Source organism: Camelus dromedarius, chromosome 6 (assembly GCF_036321535.1).
Source record: "Camelus dromedarius isolate mCamDro1 chromosome 6, mCamDro1.pat, whole genome shotgun sequence".
NCBI classification, from domain to species: domain Eukaryota; kingdom Metazoa; phylum Chordata; class Mammalia; order Artiodactyla; family Camelidae; genus Camelus; species Camelus dromedarius.
The window spans coordinates 22,966,714-22,988,040 of record NC_087441.1 but is presented as its reverse complement, the minus strand read 5'-3'; the positions used below and the strand labels follow the sequence as shown (position 1 = coordinate 22,988,040).

The following is a 21,327-nucleotide window of genomic DNA, read 5'->3' as shown; positions in this document are numbered from 1 at the left end:
CGAGATACAGGCGCACAGTCTTCCTGGATCTCCCACTGGCCACAGCGCACTCTGCTCACCTGGGCTTAAATTAGGAGCCCAGTTGGGTGCTGCCCAAGTTCACATCAAACCACTCTGCTCTCCTTCAAAGTCTATATACATGTAGGACCCCTTTCCACCCACCTTGAACTAACTGAACAAACCATTTCAAAGTACTAGCTTTAACAATTTTGCTTTGAATACTTCACAATGGTTTAAAAAAGGCAGTGGAAAATTTTCCCATATCAGCAGGGGTTTGTTTATTTTGATTAAATTAGTACTGATGGTTTAAACATGCTAAAGCATTTCTAGCCCAGAATGGGCTTTTTGAAGATAGATTTGCATATCTGGAAACAGGCAGCTTTCTACAGAGACCAGGACATATTAGGCATATATTAGATTGTAAGTATTTACAGTATCTTATAAAGACACAGCACACTGTATGCTCGTTATAAATAGTCTTGCTTTACAAAGAGCAACCAAATCTATGCTTTCAATTCTAACAGTCAGTAATTCAAGAACATCAAGCTTGCAAGGTGCCATCTTACCCCTCAATACTGATTTGAGGTTGAGCTTGGCTTGGCGGTGCAGGTCCTCAACGCAGGGGGGTCTCGTGGTGGGAAGGAACACATTCTCCTGCTGGTGCCACGGAGCTGTGTAGTGGACTGTCCATCGACTTTCCTCATCTAGGTTAGAAACAGCTGTAGAAAGAAAGGCAGAATACATTCAGATGTCAAATGAAGCTTCATTGGCTCCAAATGTGTTACATCAAGATGCAGTACCTAGCACATCCACAGGTAAAGGCCAACAAGGGAAAAATGCAGCAAATTCTGATTAAGATTCAATCTTAAACTCCAGGGTCCTTCCCACGGTGTTTTGTCTGTTTGCTCAGTTAATTGCTTCCCAGCATTTTAAACCCTCCTTCTACTCCAGTGTTAGAAAATGATTGACAAAATTGATAAAGACCTCCAATTTTGGCTTCAATTTGCCATGACAAATATTTGTTATTCAATTGTACTATGTCATCGCATTAGTAAATGCTAGATTGTCAAGACAGAAACAAATTTTTGACTAAGAAGTTGGGACCAATTCTTTCCTCTCTAAAGTATTATTTTAAAACATCACTGTTATAAACTCAAATTTTTAAAAAAATTAGCATAAACATTCAATGTAATACATTTAAATGGCGTATCTAATTAAATTAGAAATCAATTTGTGCTACAAAATTTTCTCTGTATTTCTTGCTTTCATGGAATATTTTTACATTAAATTTTTTTTTTTTAGAAATTCCAATGCAATTGACTTTTCCCAGCCAGCATAATCCAATTCAATTGAATTTTCCCAACACATAAGAGATGAGAACATGGGGGGGGGGGGGCAGAAATCACAGGTAATCAGGAGAGAACACTAAATCTCTTGTGATAATTTTCCTTTACTCCTCTTGGGATCACTTTGTCTATTTCATTTTTCCTGACAACACAACCCAAGATGGGGTACCAATGGATCATAATGTGAAGCTGACAGCACCAAACGAATGCATAATTTTTTTAATACCTCATATATAAGTGCCACTGTAAGCGAGGCATAGGAGAGACTAGAGAAGTTTAGGAGAAGGACCTTGTGCTGAGGCATTTATTGAGGGCTGACAAGTCTTGACACCTGTAAAACCAGCAGATATAGAACTGTGAGTCAGGGGCGAGCCTTCCCCTAACTCTGACTTATGCCACAGAGTGCACACTGGACATACTCATTTCTACAACATAGTACGTCCCCGGAAATGAGACCATAAAGTAGATTCTCACAACAAAATGAACAGGCATGTGTGAACCTGCCTATTTGAACATATTTAAAATTAACTCAATGTACGTAATAACACAGCTATTATAAAGATCAAATGAACTAATAAATGTTGTCTTAGCTTATGAAATAACTCATGGAAAGAATGGTTGTGGCAAGAACAGTGAAATTACTCAAAAGGAGCCCCTGACCTTTAGAACCATCGTTGAAAAGGAACATGGCCTTTCTTGGTCTCCCTGGGAACCTGCCCACCCCATGCACCCTGGGGTAAGGTCAGCACTCACCCTGTATTCCATCTTCTCTACAGCTACTGAATTCTACAAGCCTGCCTTTAAATAATTCATTTCTTAAATCATCCCATCTCCAGTTTTAAGATCTGAAAAAGTTGTCGAGAGTAAGTTCTAAGAATTCTCATCACAAAGAAAAAATATTTTTTATTTTCCTTTTATTTTGTATCTATATGAGCTGATGCATTTCACTAAACCTACTGTGAGAATCATTTGATGGTGTGTAAGTCAAATCATTATGCCATCTACCTTAAATGTATATAGTGCTATGTCAACTATATCTCAATAAAACTAGAAGGAAGAAAAAATTTTAATCATCCCACCCTCTCCATAAATTGCTAAATGGGAAAATAAGAATTAGACATCAAGTTTAAAACAGAAGTGTCCTGTGTGCTTTCTGCTTTTAATGTTTGCTAAAAGCAGCATGTAAATTAGGCTCCTGGCATTTCACATAATCTCTGTTGAACAAATGTTTTGCATGGTGCATACATAGAACTATCAATCTTAATATATAAAGTCCATGGAGACCTGACTTAGCTCTTAGTTATGTATCTGAGAATATTGCACAGGATGGAACTCAACAGATGTCCCCCACAGAGCAGCCCAGTTAATGACAATGTTTTCCGCTGATGTCCATTTATTTGAAAGACTGAATTACCATACTTCATCGTTGGAAAATACTGAAAATTGAAACTCTTCCTATTTGCCAATTACAAATCAAATTCAAGTAATAGGATTCAAGTCCGTGTAATCGCACCATCAGCCCCACCGTACAGCTATCAACTGGCTCCCGTGAAAGAACAGTTGTCTCTCCCCTGGTGTATCTCACTCTTGCCAGGGCAGATTTTAATCAGTCCATCCAAAGAACCTTTGACCCAGAGAGCTGCAGAAATAAGCCCGGAGTGCTGTTCTTTTGCTTTCTCCAAAGTTTCTCTTACCAGTGCTCCTTGGCATTTAAATCCATTGGTCCAAAAACTAAAGTAAAATAAACCAACAACTAGATAAAAAAAACCCCACGTATTTATGAAAAAAATACTTTCTAAAGAATGAAGGAGCACCTGGATTAAAGAAACTTAAACCAATGGTAAGTACACAATGAAGCCACACCACAAAAGCTGTGTCCTTTACAATGACCAACGTCTAGACGGAGCCTGTCCTTGAGCTCTTAAACACCTAACAAAGAGTTCCAGAGAGTTTTAGAGGATCATCCCCACCAAAAATATGTGGTACGTTACCGAGTCTCCTCACATGTAGCCAAAGAATCAAAAACCATACACTGTACATCATGGGAGACATAGAGTAAACACAAGGGTTCCCCCTTCTTCAAAGGGTTCCCCCTTTTGAGCTTCTCAAAAGAAATGAATTCGCCTAAAATCTCAACCATAAATAAGTAAGACATGCTAAAGATCACATAATTCTGCCCTAGAGTTACAAAAGTCTGAGGCATTTGAACAACTTGATATAGAATGGAGTTTAAAACATGCCAATTATGCTGTTTCACACTGTTAATTCCGTCATGCAAAAGGGTGAAGTCGTCTATAAAACACAAACACGCACGCTCACACACACTCACATATAGTCGGGAGAAGAGAAACTACTTACTTTTCTTCTTAAAAAGCTTAATTAAAGACTTGATCTTGGTATTAATGAAGACCACCATTTCCAGGATGTCTACATAGGGCTTAGAAATTTAAATCACATTAAAAGCTCAGTCCAGCAGACAGGTGGCAAGCGGCTTCCTTCTGCTCCAGATTCTAACTTTCTTCCTCTGGTCTCGAGTCCTTAGACATCTGACTGGGCTGATGTAACTTGGAGGTTGAGCTTATTGTCAGGCAGTTACAAACCATTAACAGTCCTTGAACCTGAAAAGCTCCCACTGAAACCTAATCTTTAAGGCTGAGAGCCGCCAGTGACAATGGGTGCGGGTGCGGAAAGAAAGAGAAAGCCAGTCACAGTTCTTATTTGCATGATAGCCACATCAGTTTTTCTGCCTTGGTGCTCAATTATTCAGTTTTCTCCCCAACAAGGAAGAAGTTTCTCCTCTCTGGAGTCAACAAAAATAGCGCAAATTTTCCTTTAGGGAAGTTGAGGTGAAGCAAATGTGTTCCCCATTTTCACTGGGCCACTATGAACATCCAGATCGTTTTACTGGAGCTGACAAGTCTTAGAGCCAGTCTGTGTTGATTCTTTGACTCTCCAGTTAAGTCAGGAATTTGAACTGATTGAGGAGGGAAAAAGGAGCCAAACTATTGTTTCCCGGCCACGCCCCCAGGCTCTGCCTCCCACACCAAAGGAACGTTTGCAAACAGTAAAACTTTACAATAGGATCTCCATGGAGCTGTAAAAGATGACTTGATTGCATTTTCGTGCAAATTAGTACGCCCTGTCTTCTCACCCAGTTTTTTTTTCCTTTGCCAGTGATTGAGAAGCACATTGTCGTTGTTGCAAAGGGTAATTTTGTTTGCACCAAGCTGCCACAACTCTCACCCCCCCACCACCAACAAAACTCTTTCCCTACTCAAAAGGAGAAATTAGATGATAAAGTACTCTAATCATTTAAATCTGTATTTTAAGTTTAATTATCATCTAAGAGCCAGGTTTTAAAAATCCCACATCAAACACCCACCATGGGAGAGAAGAGGAGTAATTTCATACAAACATTATTTGAGTGTCTCTTTAACCTGAATACACCGTACTGAGTTCTGGTTCTTTTGCTCATTTGTAATTAGCCACAGAGAATTGGGGAAACACAAACAGAAGAGAATCAGAAATGCGGTACAAGCAGGCACTAGAAAAATACACTCCAGGGGAAAGGGACAGGAACAAAAAGGAAAAGAACACAGATCAGGAAATATTATGGAAAGGGACAAAGGAAAAGAATGCTCCTCACATCTCTCCCCACTTTACGGCAAAACAGTTTTTGAAACACGTTAGACAGCCTCTTATTTCATAGCTTTGGGCCAGACTTACAAATGAGTGGAAAAATGCAATAACCCACTAATTCAAAACATTTAGTTTATAACAAAAGCTCTTAGTCAAAGAATAAAATTTATATAAAGGGCTCCCTCCAGGGAAAGCTTTGGAATGATCCCTCCTGAAATCATCCCCCACCCCTTAATCTTCTTTTATAAACAGCAACAAAAGCAAAGCAAACAAACAAAAAAACCAAAACACACATATTATCCTACCCACATCCATACTATCATGGATTTCCAACTTGCATTCTTTCATCCCATACACAGCTTCATTTAAAAGTAATTACATACATAGCAAGATGGCAAATGAGGACTGGGAGTGTAAGTTAAATTATATAGCTGCCTGAAATGAGTGTGCAAAGTTCCCTGTAGGAAAACAAATTTATAAGCAAGAGTGACCTCACTCGGCTTCCAGAGCTGCCTCTCAACTCATTGCATTCAAGACAGGTAGTAAGCCGGTTCAGGACTACTGTTCAATTCACAATCTGCAAGTTTCTGAGGTTGAATGTCACCAGGCATACTTCCAAACTGGAAACAGTGTGTAGCCTTTCACATATGCAACAATGGCCCTGGAACATTGATGCAGTCATTACAAAGGTAAATACTGAGCACAGACTAAGTGAGTGCATTTGAGATCCTGGCTCTCTTGGAGCTTACATTATTTGACAAGAAACCACAATTATACGGTATATTAGAAGGTGGTGAGCGCAATGGCGAAATAAAAAGTTGACTAGGATAAAAGGGATTTGAGGGGTGGGGAGGTGGCCAGGCTGCAGTGTCTGAGTCAGGGGAGAGCTCACTGAAAAGTGAGATTTGAGTGAAAACCAAAGGAGCGACAGTAATAAAAAAAATCTGTACAGTGAACTCCTCTGGCTCTCATTTTAAAGAGGTACATTTACGGGGTAGTGAGACATTTTCAACCCACCAGGACTAGTCAGGGAAGTGCTCTAGGAAAATAAACTATAAAACTACGATACATAGAATAGATAAACAACAACTTCCTGACATATAGCACAGGGGACTATATTCAATAACGTGTAATGGCTTATATTGGAAAATAATCTGAAAATACATACATATGTATAACGAATCACTATGCTGCACACCAGAAACTAACACAACCTTGTAAATCAACTGCACTGCAATTGAAAAAAAAAAAAAAGAAAGAAAATGAACTGTAGTAAGAGTCACACACGGGGTAATTTCCTTTCTCATTCAATATTCAACCTGATATTAAGTGGCTACAGTTGTGTAAAGATAATGCCACTATTTGGTTACACGGTGATCAGTGGTAAGCCTAGGGGTGGAAAGCAGGCTTCTGTCCCAGTGTCTGGGACACTGTCCTCTATGCATTATTTCATGCTGCCTCCTAACTCCTTAAGTCCACATCTTCAAGAAGGAAACCACATGAATTATGGTATTATTGTGTTACACATTAGGTTGTGTTTGGAAAGAGCTTACTAATTATAAAGATTTCCCCAACGCCTCTACTTTACATCCTGCATAGATGTATGAGAATGGGGAAGTGTTTTCATCTAATAATTTGCATTGCCTGGATGTCACAGTTTACTGAAGAGTCATGTTTTTACCAACGTGTTTAGCATTTTTTAATGGCTCAATTTATATATTCAACAGAAAATATATAAATCCATGGTACTAGTTACTCCAACTTTAGCTCTATTAGAGTAGCAACAATTTAAAAAAAAAAAAAGTTCTACTGTCCCAGACATGGAGACTTAACAGCACAGCACAGGAGTGAAGGGTCACTCTGGAGCCATCGCACCCAGGACACTGGCCACTTACTGGAGGAGTGACCTCTTCCTCCCTTGGTTTTCTCATCTCTACAATGGAGAAAATAACACTGTTTATAAGGTTAAGATGAGAATTTAAAGAGTTATTGTGGATGAAGTCCTTAGAGCAGTCCCTGGTATGTGGTAAGCATATATAAGCATTTGTTAGAGACATGAACAAAATCTCAGCTAAGCTTCATAAAGGGTCAGTCATGCTTTAACAGAAGGGAAATCAACTTCACGACCTCACAGCTGTCTTTCTCCTTGCCTTGGAGTTACACGGCCAGCTCCACAGAACGGTCACTCCAAACCTACCACTTCCAGTTCTGGGGCACGTATTACCTTTCCTCCTGCCTAAAATTCTCTCCTTCTCATTTAAAAAAAAAAAAAAAAAGTTCCCAGTGGTCACCATGAACTCCTAACTAGTACCAGTGGTCTTCTCTCTCTTCATCTTTCTAGTTACCTTTTTCATCATACTGCTAATGACTCAGTTCTTCATCAACACTGTAAACCACTAGTTCCCTTCCCACGTCTGATTGCTCCTTCTCTAGATTCTGAGGAACTCTTATCTGGCTTCAAAAAGCCAGTCATTAAAACTCTGTCCTGTGCTGTTTCCTTACTCCTCCTTGAAACCTTAATGATTTTGTTGGTGTGAGGCAGGACTTAGCAAGTTATGGCCCTTGGGCCAAATCCAGCTGGTCCCTTTTTAAAAGGTTGAAAAAAACTTAAAAGAATAGTAGTTCATGACGTGTGACAGTACATGAAATTCAAATTTCAGCCTCCGACAACAAGGGTGTGATGAGCACCACGACGCCCATTCGTGCACCTCTCGTGCATTGCTGCTCTCGCGCTGTACCCAGCAGCAGGGCCGAGCCGTTGTACCGAAGACCGGACAGCCCACGAAGCTGAGCACATTTCCTCTCTGGACCTTTAGACAAGGAGGCTGCTCACCTGTGGAAGAAGCTCTCCACCTTCAAACACTCTGCTCAGTTTTCATCTGCATCTACTGATTTTCACGGGCCTGTCCTCCAGTTCCATCGTGCTAAACTCCACCCAAATTGCACATTATCTCAAGCTGCACATCTAATTTAAGCCAGTCTACTTAAATCAGCTGCTTATCAAGAACTTTCTCATTTCTATTAGGACTGACAGTCAACTTTTCAATGAACCAGAAACGTACATTTTAACTCCAGTTAAAATGAGAAAACTGAGATCTAGACTCAGCATCAGGGTGTCCTGGACCCTCTTTCACTAGCGCATATTAAGTTTTGAAAAGATATCTTTAGTCAGTACATTCAAGTTAATATATCTTACACAAAAGTTTTTATTAGAGCCCATAAATAATAAAAATATTTGAGAGTAAAAATCTTCAGTTAGTACATCCAAGTTAATGTATCTTATATAAAAGTTCTTATTAGAATCCATAAAGAAAAAGTGTAAGAATAAATCATGGTTCTCTGAAAATACTGTCAAATATTACAAAGAAAAATATGCTCTCATATCACATGAATAATCCTGGCAGCTTATGTTGGTCCAGAATTTTGAAATTCTATACCATTACTATTGTATAAATATTGGCATCGTTCTTCATAAAATTCCAACATTTCTTCTTAATCTTTTGAAATAAAATCTTATTTTTAACCAACATTTAAATTTTTCTTCTAGGAATCATCTGATTATTTCTACAGTTACCTGATTACTTCCCAGGAGCAGATATACAACATACCAGCAAAGAGACAGAGGGATATTTTGCAAAGTTTTAACTGTAACTATGCATTTATGTTCTGTCAGTCAGCAGTTTTACATCAAGCATTTATTAGCTGCCGTGGGTTAGGCACCCAGGTTAAAAGTAAAGCCAACATGGCCACTGACTTTCTTAGGAAGGTCATAGTCCAGTGGGGAGGACACACCCAAACAGATAAAAATAATAAAGTACTGAATGAGCATGGGGAAAGAGTTAAGACCGTGATGTTAACTGGAAAGATGACAAAGGGCATGCAGCTCACTTTTTTAAATTTATTTTTTATAAACTAGTTTTTTATTTGTGTTTGAAAGTTAGTGAATTTAGCTTTAGATCCTATGTCATCATTTGAGGTTATTAGGTCAGGAAATATTGTCATGGTATTGCTCCCTAGAGAAGAATTCAAGCAAATCCAAATATACTTTTAGTTACTGGTAGACATTTAAGCTTTTTAAAAATGGGGTTCTAACATTATGTAAGTTTTATGAGTACAATGTTATATTTCAGCTTCTGTCTGAACCACAGCCTGCTCACCACCAAAAGTTTCGTTTCCATCTATCACCATACAGTTGACCACCTCTACTCAATCTGCCTTCCCCCGTCCCCTACCCCTCTGGTAACCACTACCCTGTTCTCTGTATCTGTGCATTTGTTTTTGCTTGGTATGTAAGTACGCAAGAATGTTGATTGATTGACTGATTGATTGATTGATTCTACATGAGTGAACTCATACAGTATTCATCTTTCTCCATCTTATTTCACGTAGCATGATACCCTCAAGGTCTATCCACATTGTTGTCAATGGCAAGATTTCATCTTTTTGTATGACGGCTGAGTAGTATTCCCTTTGTGTGTGTGTGTGTGTGTGTGTGTGTGTGTATTTATCCATTCATCTGTTGATGGGCACTTAATGGCACTGGGAAAACTAGATAGCCACAAGCAAAAGAATGAAACTAGACTATCTCACATCACACACCAAAACCAACTCAAAGTGGATTGAAGAATTGAATGTAAGAAACCATAAAACTCCCAGAAGAAAACAGAGGCAGCACACCCTTTGACATCCATCTTAGCAACATCTTTCTGGCTCTGTCTGCTCAGGATCTCATTTAGAAGACAATAGCCATTGGAGAACAGAGGAGAGGGGACCCTTGGGTAGAGCACAGCCGGGGACACACGGGACACGCGGAGATCTGCAAACACTCCCGTGTAAGCTGAGGGGAGCGTGATGCTGGGAGAGGTGGCAAAGGAGGTGGAGAGAGACGCAGGGGCCTGAACTTAAAGGGCCTTGCTTGTCATAGGGGGTGGAATTTAGAAAGTGGGCTAGGGAGTCACTGAGGGTGGTTAAGAGAGGAAGCTTCATGGCCCGCGTGGCACTGTAAAGAGATCACCAGTGAGGGTGAAAAGTGAGTTCGAGGGGGCCTGGGTGGGCTTGACCGGAGGCAGGGAGAGAAGCTGGGGACCTGGGGCAGCAAATCCTGCCAACGGTGAGAAGGTCAGAATCCATTCTTCCGGAGGGTGGTTTTTCCACAGCGCCCTTGGTGGGGGCAGCCCATCTTTGACAGCGCGTAGCATGTTTCAGGAACCATTACATACCTAACATATACAAATTAAAGAATTAAACCCTGGCTGCTTAATGAATGACTCTGTCACCACTCATGCTTTCATTTGTAGTAAACCTTAAAATACACCCTCATTATTTTTATTAAGGACAAAAGAGTATATGTGCAAACCTAGAAGCCTCTTAAAAGCAGAGCTGCCTAAGGCTCCCCAGACCCACAGAAAAGGCCTTTGCCCCCTTCTTCTTCCCCATCTCCACAAAGCTTCAGCCCTCCTTGGTGCATTCAGTGCAGTCAGGGCTCTGAAAGTCTTTATTCTGCATCCCAAAACTTTCACAAACTTTGTTAAACAGTATTTAGTAAAAAGGAACATTTTCAAATACTAAACACAGGAGTTCTAGGCAGAAACGAGGCATGATTATGTCATATAATATGTAGACACATTTAACCACACCAAACTGAACAACTGATCAAACTGAAAATGGAATATATAATCAGTAAAGATCGTGGTGGTCTCCTACGTGGGAAGGGGAGGGACGGGAAGGAAAAATCAGATGTAACGGAGTTCTGGTCAGAGCTCCAGGTTCTGAATGATAATTTTAAGCACTTCTCAACGCAACTTCAAAACAGAAAATTTCTCAGCCCAGCCTTATCTATGCTTTTACTGCCTGTTGGTATGTTTTATGTTATTTTTAAAAATCAAGCTTAACATCTGAAATAGAAGACTGTACATGACTAAGTTAATTTAGGTGTAGTTAATTATCTTTGTGCGTGGCTAGAATACTTGAAATACAATGTTTAAATCCACAGACACACCCATTCATTCTTGTGCTTTTCAGACTCATTGGACTGGAAAACATCATAGCAGAAAGTATGCAATACAGGCCCACTGTATTGTATAAAATAAACTGTGCACACTTAGTGGTAAGAGATTTTAGAACTGTATGAATATTAACTAGCAACATAACCTACTTAATAAATATTCATAATAATGCTTTAGTAATAGTCTTACAGATAGCTTAGGACTAGCCTCTGATTATTAAGGAGTCATGTCTTCCCATAACTTTAACTTTTGGAAGTAAGAATTATGTCTCACGTTTTAATAAATACTTTGACATTGAGATAATTCTATATAGCCTCTAATTCTTATCTATGAAAGTAGCAATCATTATTGAAGCTGCAAAGCAAATTAATAACGTAGGCAGAAGAATTACTACAACCAATGCATGTGCAAATAAGAGTAAATTTTAAAAACAGGGCTGCCAAATAAAATATAGGATGCCCAGACAAAGTTGAATTTCAGAGAGAAAAAATTTCACAATTAAGGAATTTTTTAAAAATCTACCGTTAAATTCATTTGCTAATACAATTGTAATACAATTTAAAAACTACCCCTAAGCATTTGATACAAGAGATGAAAAAATATACTTTACATTATTCAACACAAACTGAATGGACTATAGGTTCTTGCTGTTTGGTATTTAATTGATTGGGGACCGAAAGATGAGTTGTTTACTTGTGACTAAAGAATCAATCTTTTATTTTTCACATCAGGCATTTTTCTTAAAAATTACTAGTTTTCATTTCTCAGTAGTCTAAGATCTTAAACATGTAAAACTTTTTGATTGACTTGTCAGTTTGTATGCCCTTACTGAGGAGCTGCCCTCTAAGAGGACTGTTAAGAACAATTGCACGTGGAAGGACCAGCCTGCTGTCTCTCTAATCCAGCCGATGCTAATGGGACAACCGATGTTATGTGGCTTCTGATGTGATCAAACACCAAGTATAAACATCACCTGCGGTACACTGAAGTTAAACATTTTTGAAAAGTTAAGTTTTTCCAGTTTACAGGAAACACCAGAGCTGGAGCTAGAGGAAAAATCAAGAACAAGCACTCAAACTAAAAAGTGGGACCTTTTGCTGGCCTGGCAGCTCCCATAAATCAATTAAAAAGTAGTAACAATAAAAGGAATGTGACAGATTGAACGCGATTTAAGGAACATCAAAACCAGATGTATGATCCTGGATAGGATGCTAGGTTTGGATAAACCAGCTATCAAGAAAGGTCTTTTTCAGACAAATGGGGAAATCTGAATATTCGGTGAGTGTAATCTTTCGCTTTTTACGGTTGCATAATGAGGTTAAACACACACACACATTTGAAAGGTAATATTGTAGAGACGCTGCCCCAGGATGAAAACGTGTCTGATGGCAGATGCTTACGCAGAATTGTTTTTAACTGTCCCATGAATTGTTACTTCACAAAAGTGCATTAAAAATCACCAATATTCTAGAACTTCATTGGTACAACAGCCTTTTCTTTCTTCTGCTTCAGAATTAATCTTTAATGATGAATCATATGGCATGTTGAAAACAAGACAAATGGAAATCTCTCTTCTCATCAATATATCTGCTGGGGGGTGGCCAGGGGTAGAAAGGGAAACCTTAAGAGATGATAATGCATCAATTCTTTAGAAGGAACTTGATCTGGCATCCGCTTTGCCACTCAATTCTGATGCTAGGAAATACCCTTTACTCCACATGTGTTGAAGCTAAAGGCTTCTGCTGTGGGTCCTAGTTAATAATTTAATCTAAAACCATTGCTACCATCTGCTCGGTCAATTTCAAAACGTCTGTTGTCACTGTGACTAGTTTAGTCAAGTCCCAGTATTCATGTGACAAATGCTGAACAAATGAAAGGCGAGGCAGACGGAAAGCATGCTAGGAAGAAAAGTCAACACCCCCAGCCCCCCATCAAAAGCCCAAAACACAAAGGGAGCCCTGCTGACTGAGCAGACAACCCTGCCCGCAGGGATGGAAGGACGCACTGTCTGTAACGCAGGGAATGTGACAATCCAGAGACTGTCCAGAGATGATGGACACGGGTGGGGCGGACAGGGGAGGGCTGTGTGAAGGGAATAAGCCATGAGATGGGAAATACCAGCAGGTAGGGATAGAGCAAGGGCAACTTGACAAAGGGAGATGGCATAGCCATCTAGAAAATTAGAGCTGAAAAGAGCCCTAGAAGGCATCCAATCCACTCCTCTTATTTTACAAAATAAGCAGCCTGCAGTAGGTCACAGAGCCACACAACAGCTGAGCGGATCCTCCATCTCGTGTTTCCAAGACACCAAGCTCCCCTGCCTCCACTGCAGGGCTGACGGGCGCGGCCCCAACCTCCACAGCATCTCTCCCTCTCTGCCTTTGTTATTCTTCCGCGGGGGGTGCTTCATCCCTGACTTACCCACTTGGCATGCCCCTATTCATTGTTTAGGTTATAATTCAAATGTTAGTCTTCCTTAAGAACCATTCCTTGACAGAGCTTTCGTAATCCTTTATTTCAAAAACATACGTCATTTTACTTCAAGGATAACTTCCTCCAAAGTGAACTATGTCCGTCCTGCAGAAAGAGAACGGATAATTTCACTAACTGTAGGCTCATATACTTATACTTAACCAATTACTCTTCACGACATGTTGGATAGCCCGAATCCATCCACCCTGGTGTCCCAATTCATCCAGTTCACTTTACTTAGACTATATTCGGTATATAAAGGCTCATTTCAGGAGAAAAGGGATGTCCATGAGTGGATCGACACAGCAATTAGGTCAGTCGTAAAGTTAACTCACTTTACCTTTCCCAATACAGTCATTTAAAACACATTTTCTGAATGCATATTAAGGGCCTGGCACATCTTTAGAGAATAACTTTCAATCACTTGGAAATTAAAATATATTTTCTGTGCTATTTAAATTTAACATAATTATATCCTTTCATAATAAAAGTAATTTAAAGGGAAATAAATTTTAAAATTTGAAAAGAAAAAAAATCAATGTAACCTTCCTTCTAAATCTTCAGGGAAGAAAAAAAAAAATCTCATCATGGAAGGAAAAGCCAAAGTATAATGTAATGATGTTGGAGATCTAATTTAAGGGAGTCGTGTGATTAGTTACAGTGCTTTATATTCTGAGCTCTCCTGTACTTTTTAAACTGGACAATGTTAAGGACCTGCTTGATTTATGGTTTTACAAAACCTACAAAGAATCTTCACTTGAGAAGAATTTTCTACCTAGAGAAAAACTGAGAGCAAAGGATGCTTCCTAATCAAGATTACCAGAGGAAAACTGACAAAATAGAGTAGAAGGTTGCCACCTACAGGGGGACGCCGTCCCCTCAATGAGACAGCGGTACTGGAAAATGATTCCTGCCGCTGACCTTCGGAAGAAAGGGCTCCGGTTTAACACACTCATTCACGGTCATGTCTCAAAAGAAGGCCCTCATTTTCTTCCACCAAAGAAAGGCCACACTCTATAATCTCTGTGCCCCTTTTCAGTCTCAACTTAGACAAAGTCGATCTCATACCTCCAGGAAGATTTGTGAATATTCGCACACGACCTACTATCTGCGACCTAGCTCCGATTAAGGAAGCACCTCTGAGTTACATAAAGCATTTCTAAATCAATGAGGGGGCATCTACATGTGAATAACTAGGGCTAAGGAAAAAGAGGTCCACATCAATTCACAACCCAAAGGTTCAATCTTACAACAAAGGAATCCAAAGGAGTGTTTTTCCATTTGGGGAGCAGATGATTCTGAAACCATATTGTCCACAAATGCAAAAAATATTTAATTTTAAATGAACGAGGGAAAATCAGACTTATCATTGCCTAACTTCTTCCTAATTAATGGTCAGTAAGTATGAAGATTGAAAGAAAAGAATCACTTGAGCTTATTCTTTTGCCGTCGATGGAACAATCCCATAAAATGTTCAGCTTTTCTCCTATTTCCTGTGATTTCTTATATTGTTTCGCATATGGTTAAGATGAAGGCTACAGTTAATAAGCTGGCGTGATCAACTGCTTCTGTTAAGAGGCCAGCTGGTTCACATGCAGAATGATAATGAGACAAATTAAGACAGACCGCTTTGGTTTGCTGATGAACTGACAGCAATACTTACAGTTAAATGTCTCCAACTGTATTTGGTTTTCTAGTCATGGTAAAAATTGATCTAGGCGGGGGTAACATTTAGCTGATGAGTGCTAGGTTTTATTAAAAAAATTTTTACATTGTCCTAAACCACTGAATAAACAGCAGCAGAACTCTTCAGAGAAACCATAGCTCCTTATTGAGCATGAGTGCTACGAAGATTTTGTAATTATGGTAGACGTGCCACAGCAGAAGCAGAGGAAGGAAAGTCAGCCTGGCATAAAGTGATACTCAGAATTAGTCTAGAAAGTACAGAACTTTCATTTAAGTTAGGCAGTCAAAGACTTTTTATTAAAATTGAAGTATAGACAGTTACAATGTGTCCATTTCTGGTGTACAGCATAAGACTATTGAAATGAATAAAACTTTCCCATAAACTCGATTTCTCATGTACTTTCACTGATTTTTCTTTTCAATTCAGAGAGATATTTTTAAGAACAAAGGACAGCAAGAGACAAGGACAAGAACAATGATTATTGTGTGGAGACACATGTCCAGTATCTCCAGATTCTGGTAACGTAATATTTCTAAAGGATTTCACCATGTAGATTTCTGAACTGACACTGCAGAAGTGTCTCCATGCTTGTCGGCATCCCCTGGTACCAGAGGGCAGTACAATTGGACACAGCTGGAAGGGAAGGGAAGCGTGCTGACTGCAGAGCCCACATAATTAGGACTCACAAAGAATCTGAGAAAAATCAATGCTAATCAAAGCAATAATGCTAATACTAGGTAAGAGCTGCCTGCTGGCTTCGTGGACATGATAGGCTTAGCTCCTCCATGTGAGCGTCATGGCAGTTTGAAACGGAAAACAGAAAAAAGTAATAATAATAATAATAATGAAATTCTTCACGTCTTAGCAAATAAAATCATATTAGGAAAGATTAAAAGATCAGCAGTCTTCTTCATGTGCCTAAACAATATTTTTAACATGTGGCCAAAAATAGGAAGCATGCATTTATAAAGACAGGTGTGGCTATTTCATAATTCGGTCCACTGTTTATTTTGTGTGTGTGTGTATGTGCGCGCGCGCACTTTTTCTACTAAAGAAAAAAGGTGAAGGGAGTAGAAATCACTATGGAAATTTGACTGGTAACGCAGACAGACAATCAATGTTTTTCTCAACCAGCATAAAAAGGAAAGAAAGGTATTTGGGGAGAAAATAAAACAAAGAAGTTCTTACAATGTCAAACAGTTTTCCCAAACCTCCCTCAAAGCGTACAACAGTTCTCAGGAGACTCAGCTCTGTCCATTTTTTAATCACCTTATTGGAAACACCTACCTCTCCGTGAGTGGCAATCCACACAAACCATCACATGATAAAACAAATTCAAATGAAGCTGCCACAAGCAATTTTCATTAGCACACTGTATTTAATTAAGTGTACATTTAGGCTATTGAGGGCGGTCCTAAATAACTGCACTTCTCAATATCTGCCATGATGCTTGCGTGCATTCACTTTTAATCCGTCTAGAGTTTAATTATTTTACTATAACTGTTTTCTAAAGAGAACTACTCACCAACTGCACCCCACTGGATAAAGGAATCAGCCGCAGACTCCAGAAAATAGATTACATTCATCATCAAAATACACCCCGGAGCAACTTTGGAACACGGGTCCCAGCATGACGTGTCATGTTGAAATAGGACAAAATTCACTTCGCTCAGTAACCTTCCTCTTCCACTTGTCGATACAATCACAACTGCTCGTCAACAATGATAACTCTATATTCTGAATCTTCTAGCTTCCCTTAAATTCTTTAACCTCACCACTCCCCTCCTCACCTCCTCCCCAAAAGCAGCCTCTTCTTTCTGCAGCTGCCGAATGTCACAAATAGCTTCTTGTATCATTTAGCTTAGAATGCACCCCAAACTAGGCATGTTGAATGGCAATATGAATGCTTCATTCAGAGAGAACTAAAATGTGTAGAATGTCCTGAAAACATCACAGCGGCCAAGGGGATCATTTAGAAGTCCTGGAGCAGCTTGCAGCAGCAGCCTGCAAATTCTCCTCAGGTCTATGCAAACGGCGAGAGATGGATTTGATAAGATTCCCAAGGGGAGCAAAGGAGGACTAATTTCCCCAGCCCGCCCTGTCTACATGGGCTTTCCCTAAAGTTGCCTCCATTCCCCACGACAAATTTGCTTTTCTTCCTGCTTTCCTAATAAAATGTACTTTCTCTCCATCTATTCACCTCTAGTATCAATTATCCATCATTAGGTTAATTCCAATGGTTTTTAAGTTGTTTGGCTGTTTTGTGTATTCCGCACATGGCGAAACCCCTCTGATATTTCTGTAAGCTCTGGGCGGGCCAGAACCAAATCCATGCAGACCTCTTTGCACGGGACCAACCTGGCCAGGCAGAGCCAGATGCTCGGGAAGTCGATAGGGTGACAACATGTAACATTCAAGGGCACATTCAGAGAAAGAGGGTAATGACCCACCTTTATGAAGTGGGTAGGGGAGGGAAAGAGCCCAGAGAATTTAAAAGCATTTGTCTATAGCACCACAACTGTCTAACCTCTATGAACATTTCCCTTAAGAAATAGCCCGCAAATACTAAACAAAAATTCCCACACAGATTATGATTATCATCTCATTATACAAGTCATTCTTTGAAACACTTCCCTGTGTGCCAAAATCGGAGTTTATTTTCTTGCATACCCAGGATATCGGCAACCCAGTGATTACTAGAGATGACAAAAGGGGAAGAGTTAAAGGGAAAACCTCTTTTTTGGTTGCTATTAAAGATGAGAAACAGAAGAACCAGCGGATTACTTCTCACTTGCTCTTTCCCATCATACTTTGAGTCTCAGATTAATTACCGTTACTTTGGGAAAGCAAACCTTTCCTGACCTTCTGAATCTGTTTATACCTTCTATTATTCACTCTCATCGAGACCTGCACTTTTCTTTCATAGCCCTAGTACTTGTTTTCGTGTAGTTATTGGTTTAGTGACGAGATGTCCCACTAGACACAGGATCTAGACTGTAGAACAGAGGCCGTGGCTTAGTGGGTCTGCATGGTTTGGTGCCAAGTATGAGATCTGATACACAGTAGGCATGCAATTAGTATTATTTTATTAAAGGAATGAGTTACAGGAAGAAAAGCAGTTTAAACTAACTGAGTCAAGAGAATGTAGCTTTACTCTATGGCATTAAAAAATAACTAATGTTAAAGTATTAAGTACGGGTAGAGAGCTTTTAACTACAGACTAAAGTTCATTTAAAAATAAATCATTTTGCCCCTTTGCAGCCTGGTCTCCTTTATCAGAGATGCTACAGACCAGGCACTACTCTAGGCACTGGGGAGACACCAGGATGAAGACATTTTCTTCACAAGACCTTCCTTGACCTTCCATCTCCTAGGCCCTGTCCCCCGAGGGTGGGTGACTCACTCCTCTGTGGTTTACCCATTCCATAATTGTGCTCACCCATCTCCCCTGCTCGGACTTCCCCTCCTTGAGGACAAGAACTAGGCCGTTATTGGCTTTGGAGATGCCAGTAAATTTGTTGACTGAATGACAAAATGAATCTATTCCTTGTCTTTAAGGAATTCTATTGAATGGAAAAGCTAGATAAAATAAAATGGTAATATGATACATTTTAAAATAATGGGTAACCTCTAATGGGGGCTAGGAGGAAATGATATGGGAAAACATGCCACAGCAGGGTGACACGTGAGCTAGGCCTTGATGGGTTTGCTAGATAGACAAGGATATGAAACACATTCCAACCAGACAAGAGAGCAAGAACAAAGGCATGAAGACGAGAGAGAGGTGTCTGCGTGGGGGAATACCGAGTCACGTGCACAGCAGATGGTGCATGTTGCCTCCAACAGCCCCAGTCAAACCTCCTTGCACAGCGCACTGCACGTGAGTGGCTGGGAGCTGGAAACCACGTTTCCCAGACTCCCTTGTACCCGAGTCTCGGGGTTTGCAAAGCTGCTGCACCTAAACTTGGCTGAGGACTTGAGTCCACACTCCTGGGGCTGCAGCTAGTTCTGGTGGTGGGTCTGGCCGCTGAGGCACTTCAGTAGGAGAGGTAACTGAAGTCTCAGGGTCCAGTCCCTACTTTCATGGAGATGGTACGCAGGACTAGGGACGCTCATTTTGCCGTAAGGCATACAGCTGAGGCAATGTGGTCTTGGGTCAGATACCTGGGTGCCACTTTCCGCTTGCAGCAGAGATAATGGCTCCCTTGGTGAGCCAGTTCTGAGCTGGTATTTGGGAATCATTCCTGGAAGTTCAGCTTGGACCCATTCCCCAAGCTTCTCCAATGATCTTTACACCCCGTGTTGACTCCTTTTTGCTCACATTGCTGCCTGCAACTGAACCTGCCTGAGACAGTCTACTGCCCGGCGGATGACAAAATGGGGTTCCTAGGGGTGGCAGGGGGGTTACGGCCAGAAAAGTAAGTCCGGGCCAGTCAGGAAGAACCTCACCTGTCGAGTCAAAGAGGTTGGACTTCATTCAGTGAGTAATGATTGGACATCAAAAGTTTTCATACAAGATAGTCATCCTGTGTTTTAGAAAAACTTTAGAGACATAGAAAAATGCACTGAAAAAGTAGGCAAATTCTATAAAACCAAGGTAAACTAATGTTGATGAAAGAAAGAATAGGGGTCAATAGTTTGTGCTCCTTATGTTAATGACTTCCCCCACGCATAACCTTTGGCTGGATCCTAACACTGTCTTAAATGCTATCTACTCCAGGTAGGACACCAGCAGTCTGGGGAGCAGGAAACAGTCACCGGCTGACTTGGGTTAGCCTCTAGTCTCGTCAGCCTCTCTTTCAATTTTATACTGTTCAGCAATTCTGAATGAGGATTTTAGTTCCGAATTATTTCCTACCTTAACAGACTGATTTTTTTTTCTAAGAGTAGCTCTGTATGGTCATGATCAAAGCCCATAAATAAAAATAACATAGCCTCTGTATTTACTTTATAAATGCTGTCTTTCCCTCAATGTTAATTACATACAGCTCTGGAACACTGCATCAATTCTGATAAAGAACACACAAAAACTCTATCCACTGTCAGTGTTTAGGGAAAGAACATCAGATAACTGGAACAGGATGTCTATTTTGTTAAAGCAGCTACGAAGGCAGTGCCAGAACAAGTCGATGCAAACAACAGAATCCACTTGTTACGTTAAGCTGAAAGGAATTACTGAAGGATATTAAGGACTTTCAGAATCTCCAGGTGGCCAGAGGATAAGTTTACTTACTGCAGTCGGGACTGGTACAATGAAACACTGCTGCTGCTGCCACCTGCTGGTCATCATTGGTAATCACGGATCATGTACAGGTCTGGATGCCAGGTGTCCACAGAAGCCAATGTCAGAAAAGCAAGAGACCAGTGCTGCTGGGCTTGCCAGTAGATCCAAACAGCCTCCACAACTACTGCCTAAGATTCCTCAGTTTGGCATCCAAATTCATTGCACCCTAGCTGCAAGGGAGCCTGGGAAGTGAGGGTGTTAGCTGAGCTAACATGAGAGGAGAGCAAGTCAGGCCAGACAGGGAGCGAGCTGGGAGCTGGTATGCCGGTGACAGCCTGCTGCAGGGCTTCTGGCCAAGTTCTTGAGAAAGAACAATTAGTAATATGCTCCAAAATCAACTGGGATTTGGGGCCATTTATATCTGTTTTGATCCAAATGTAGATACATGGTCATTTTCATCAGAACTTCCTGAATCAGAAGCTGAGAAAGTTCGAGGATTCGCTCAGATTGCATCAGTGGCCCACAAGTAGTATTCCACCTTGTCGCCTACTATCAGTTCAACACAGCCCAGGATTGGTTTCTTTCCACAGACTCCCTTTCTTGAGCACTTTAAAAAAAAATTACAGATTTTTAAAAAATACAGGCTCAAATGAACATTGTATAAGAAAAATAATAGCAATAGAGATGAGACTAGAAGGTACACAGGAATGATTTTCAAGAAACCAGGATATTCCATGGGTTGTTGCAATCTGACTTCACAAATTCAAAGAGCAAGTTTAACAAACTCACTTTTCCAACCACTTTATGTAATTAAAATTGGGGGGAAAAGCAACAGAAGCAATGCTAGAAAAGTTTACGTTTGGCCTTAATTCTCTACTATATCATGTGTTCCCATGGAGAAGACTGAATATCTAAGCAATGATAGAGTAACTCCAATATTTACACATTCTAAAA

General features: G+C 40.3%; 1 protein-coding gene across 3 annotated transcripts in view; it reads right to left on the bottom strand.

Annotated features, from left to right (window-relative positions):
- The window catches only part of NHSL1 (NHS like 1), a 119,953-nt gene that overhangs the window by 53,843 nt on the left and 44,783 nt on the right, over positions 1 to 21,327 (bottom strand). For all 3 annotated transcript variants that reach the window (XM_031456428.2, XM_031456430.2, XM_031456432.2), the window contains exon 2: positions 567 to 719. In XM_031456428.2, the coding sequence (XP_031312288.1) occupies positions 567 to 719 (153 nt within the window). The remainder of the gene's footprint in view (positions 1 to 566; positions 720 to 21,327) is intronic.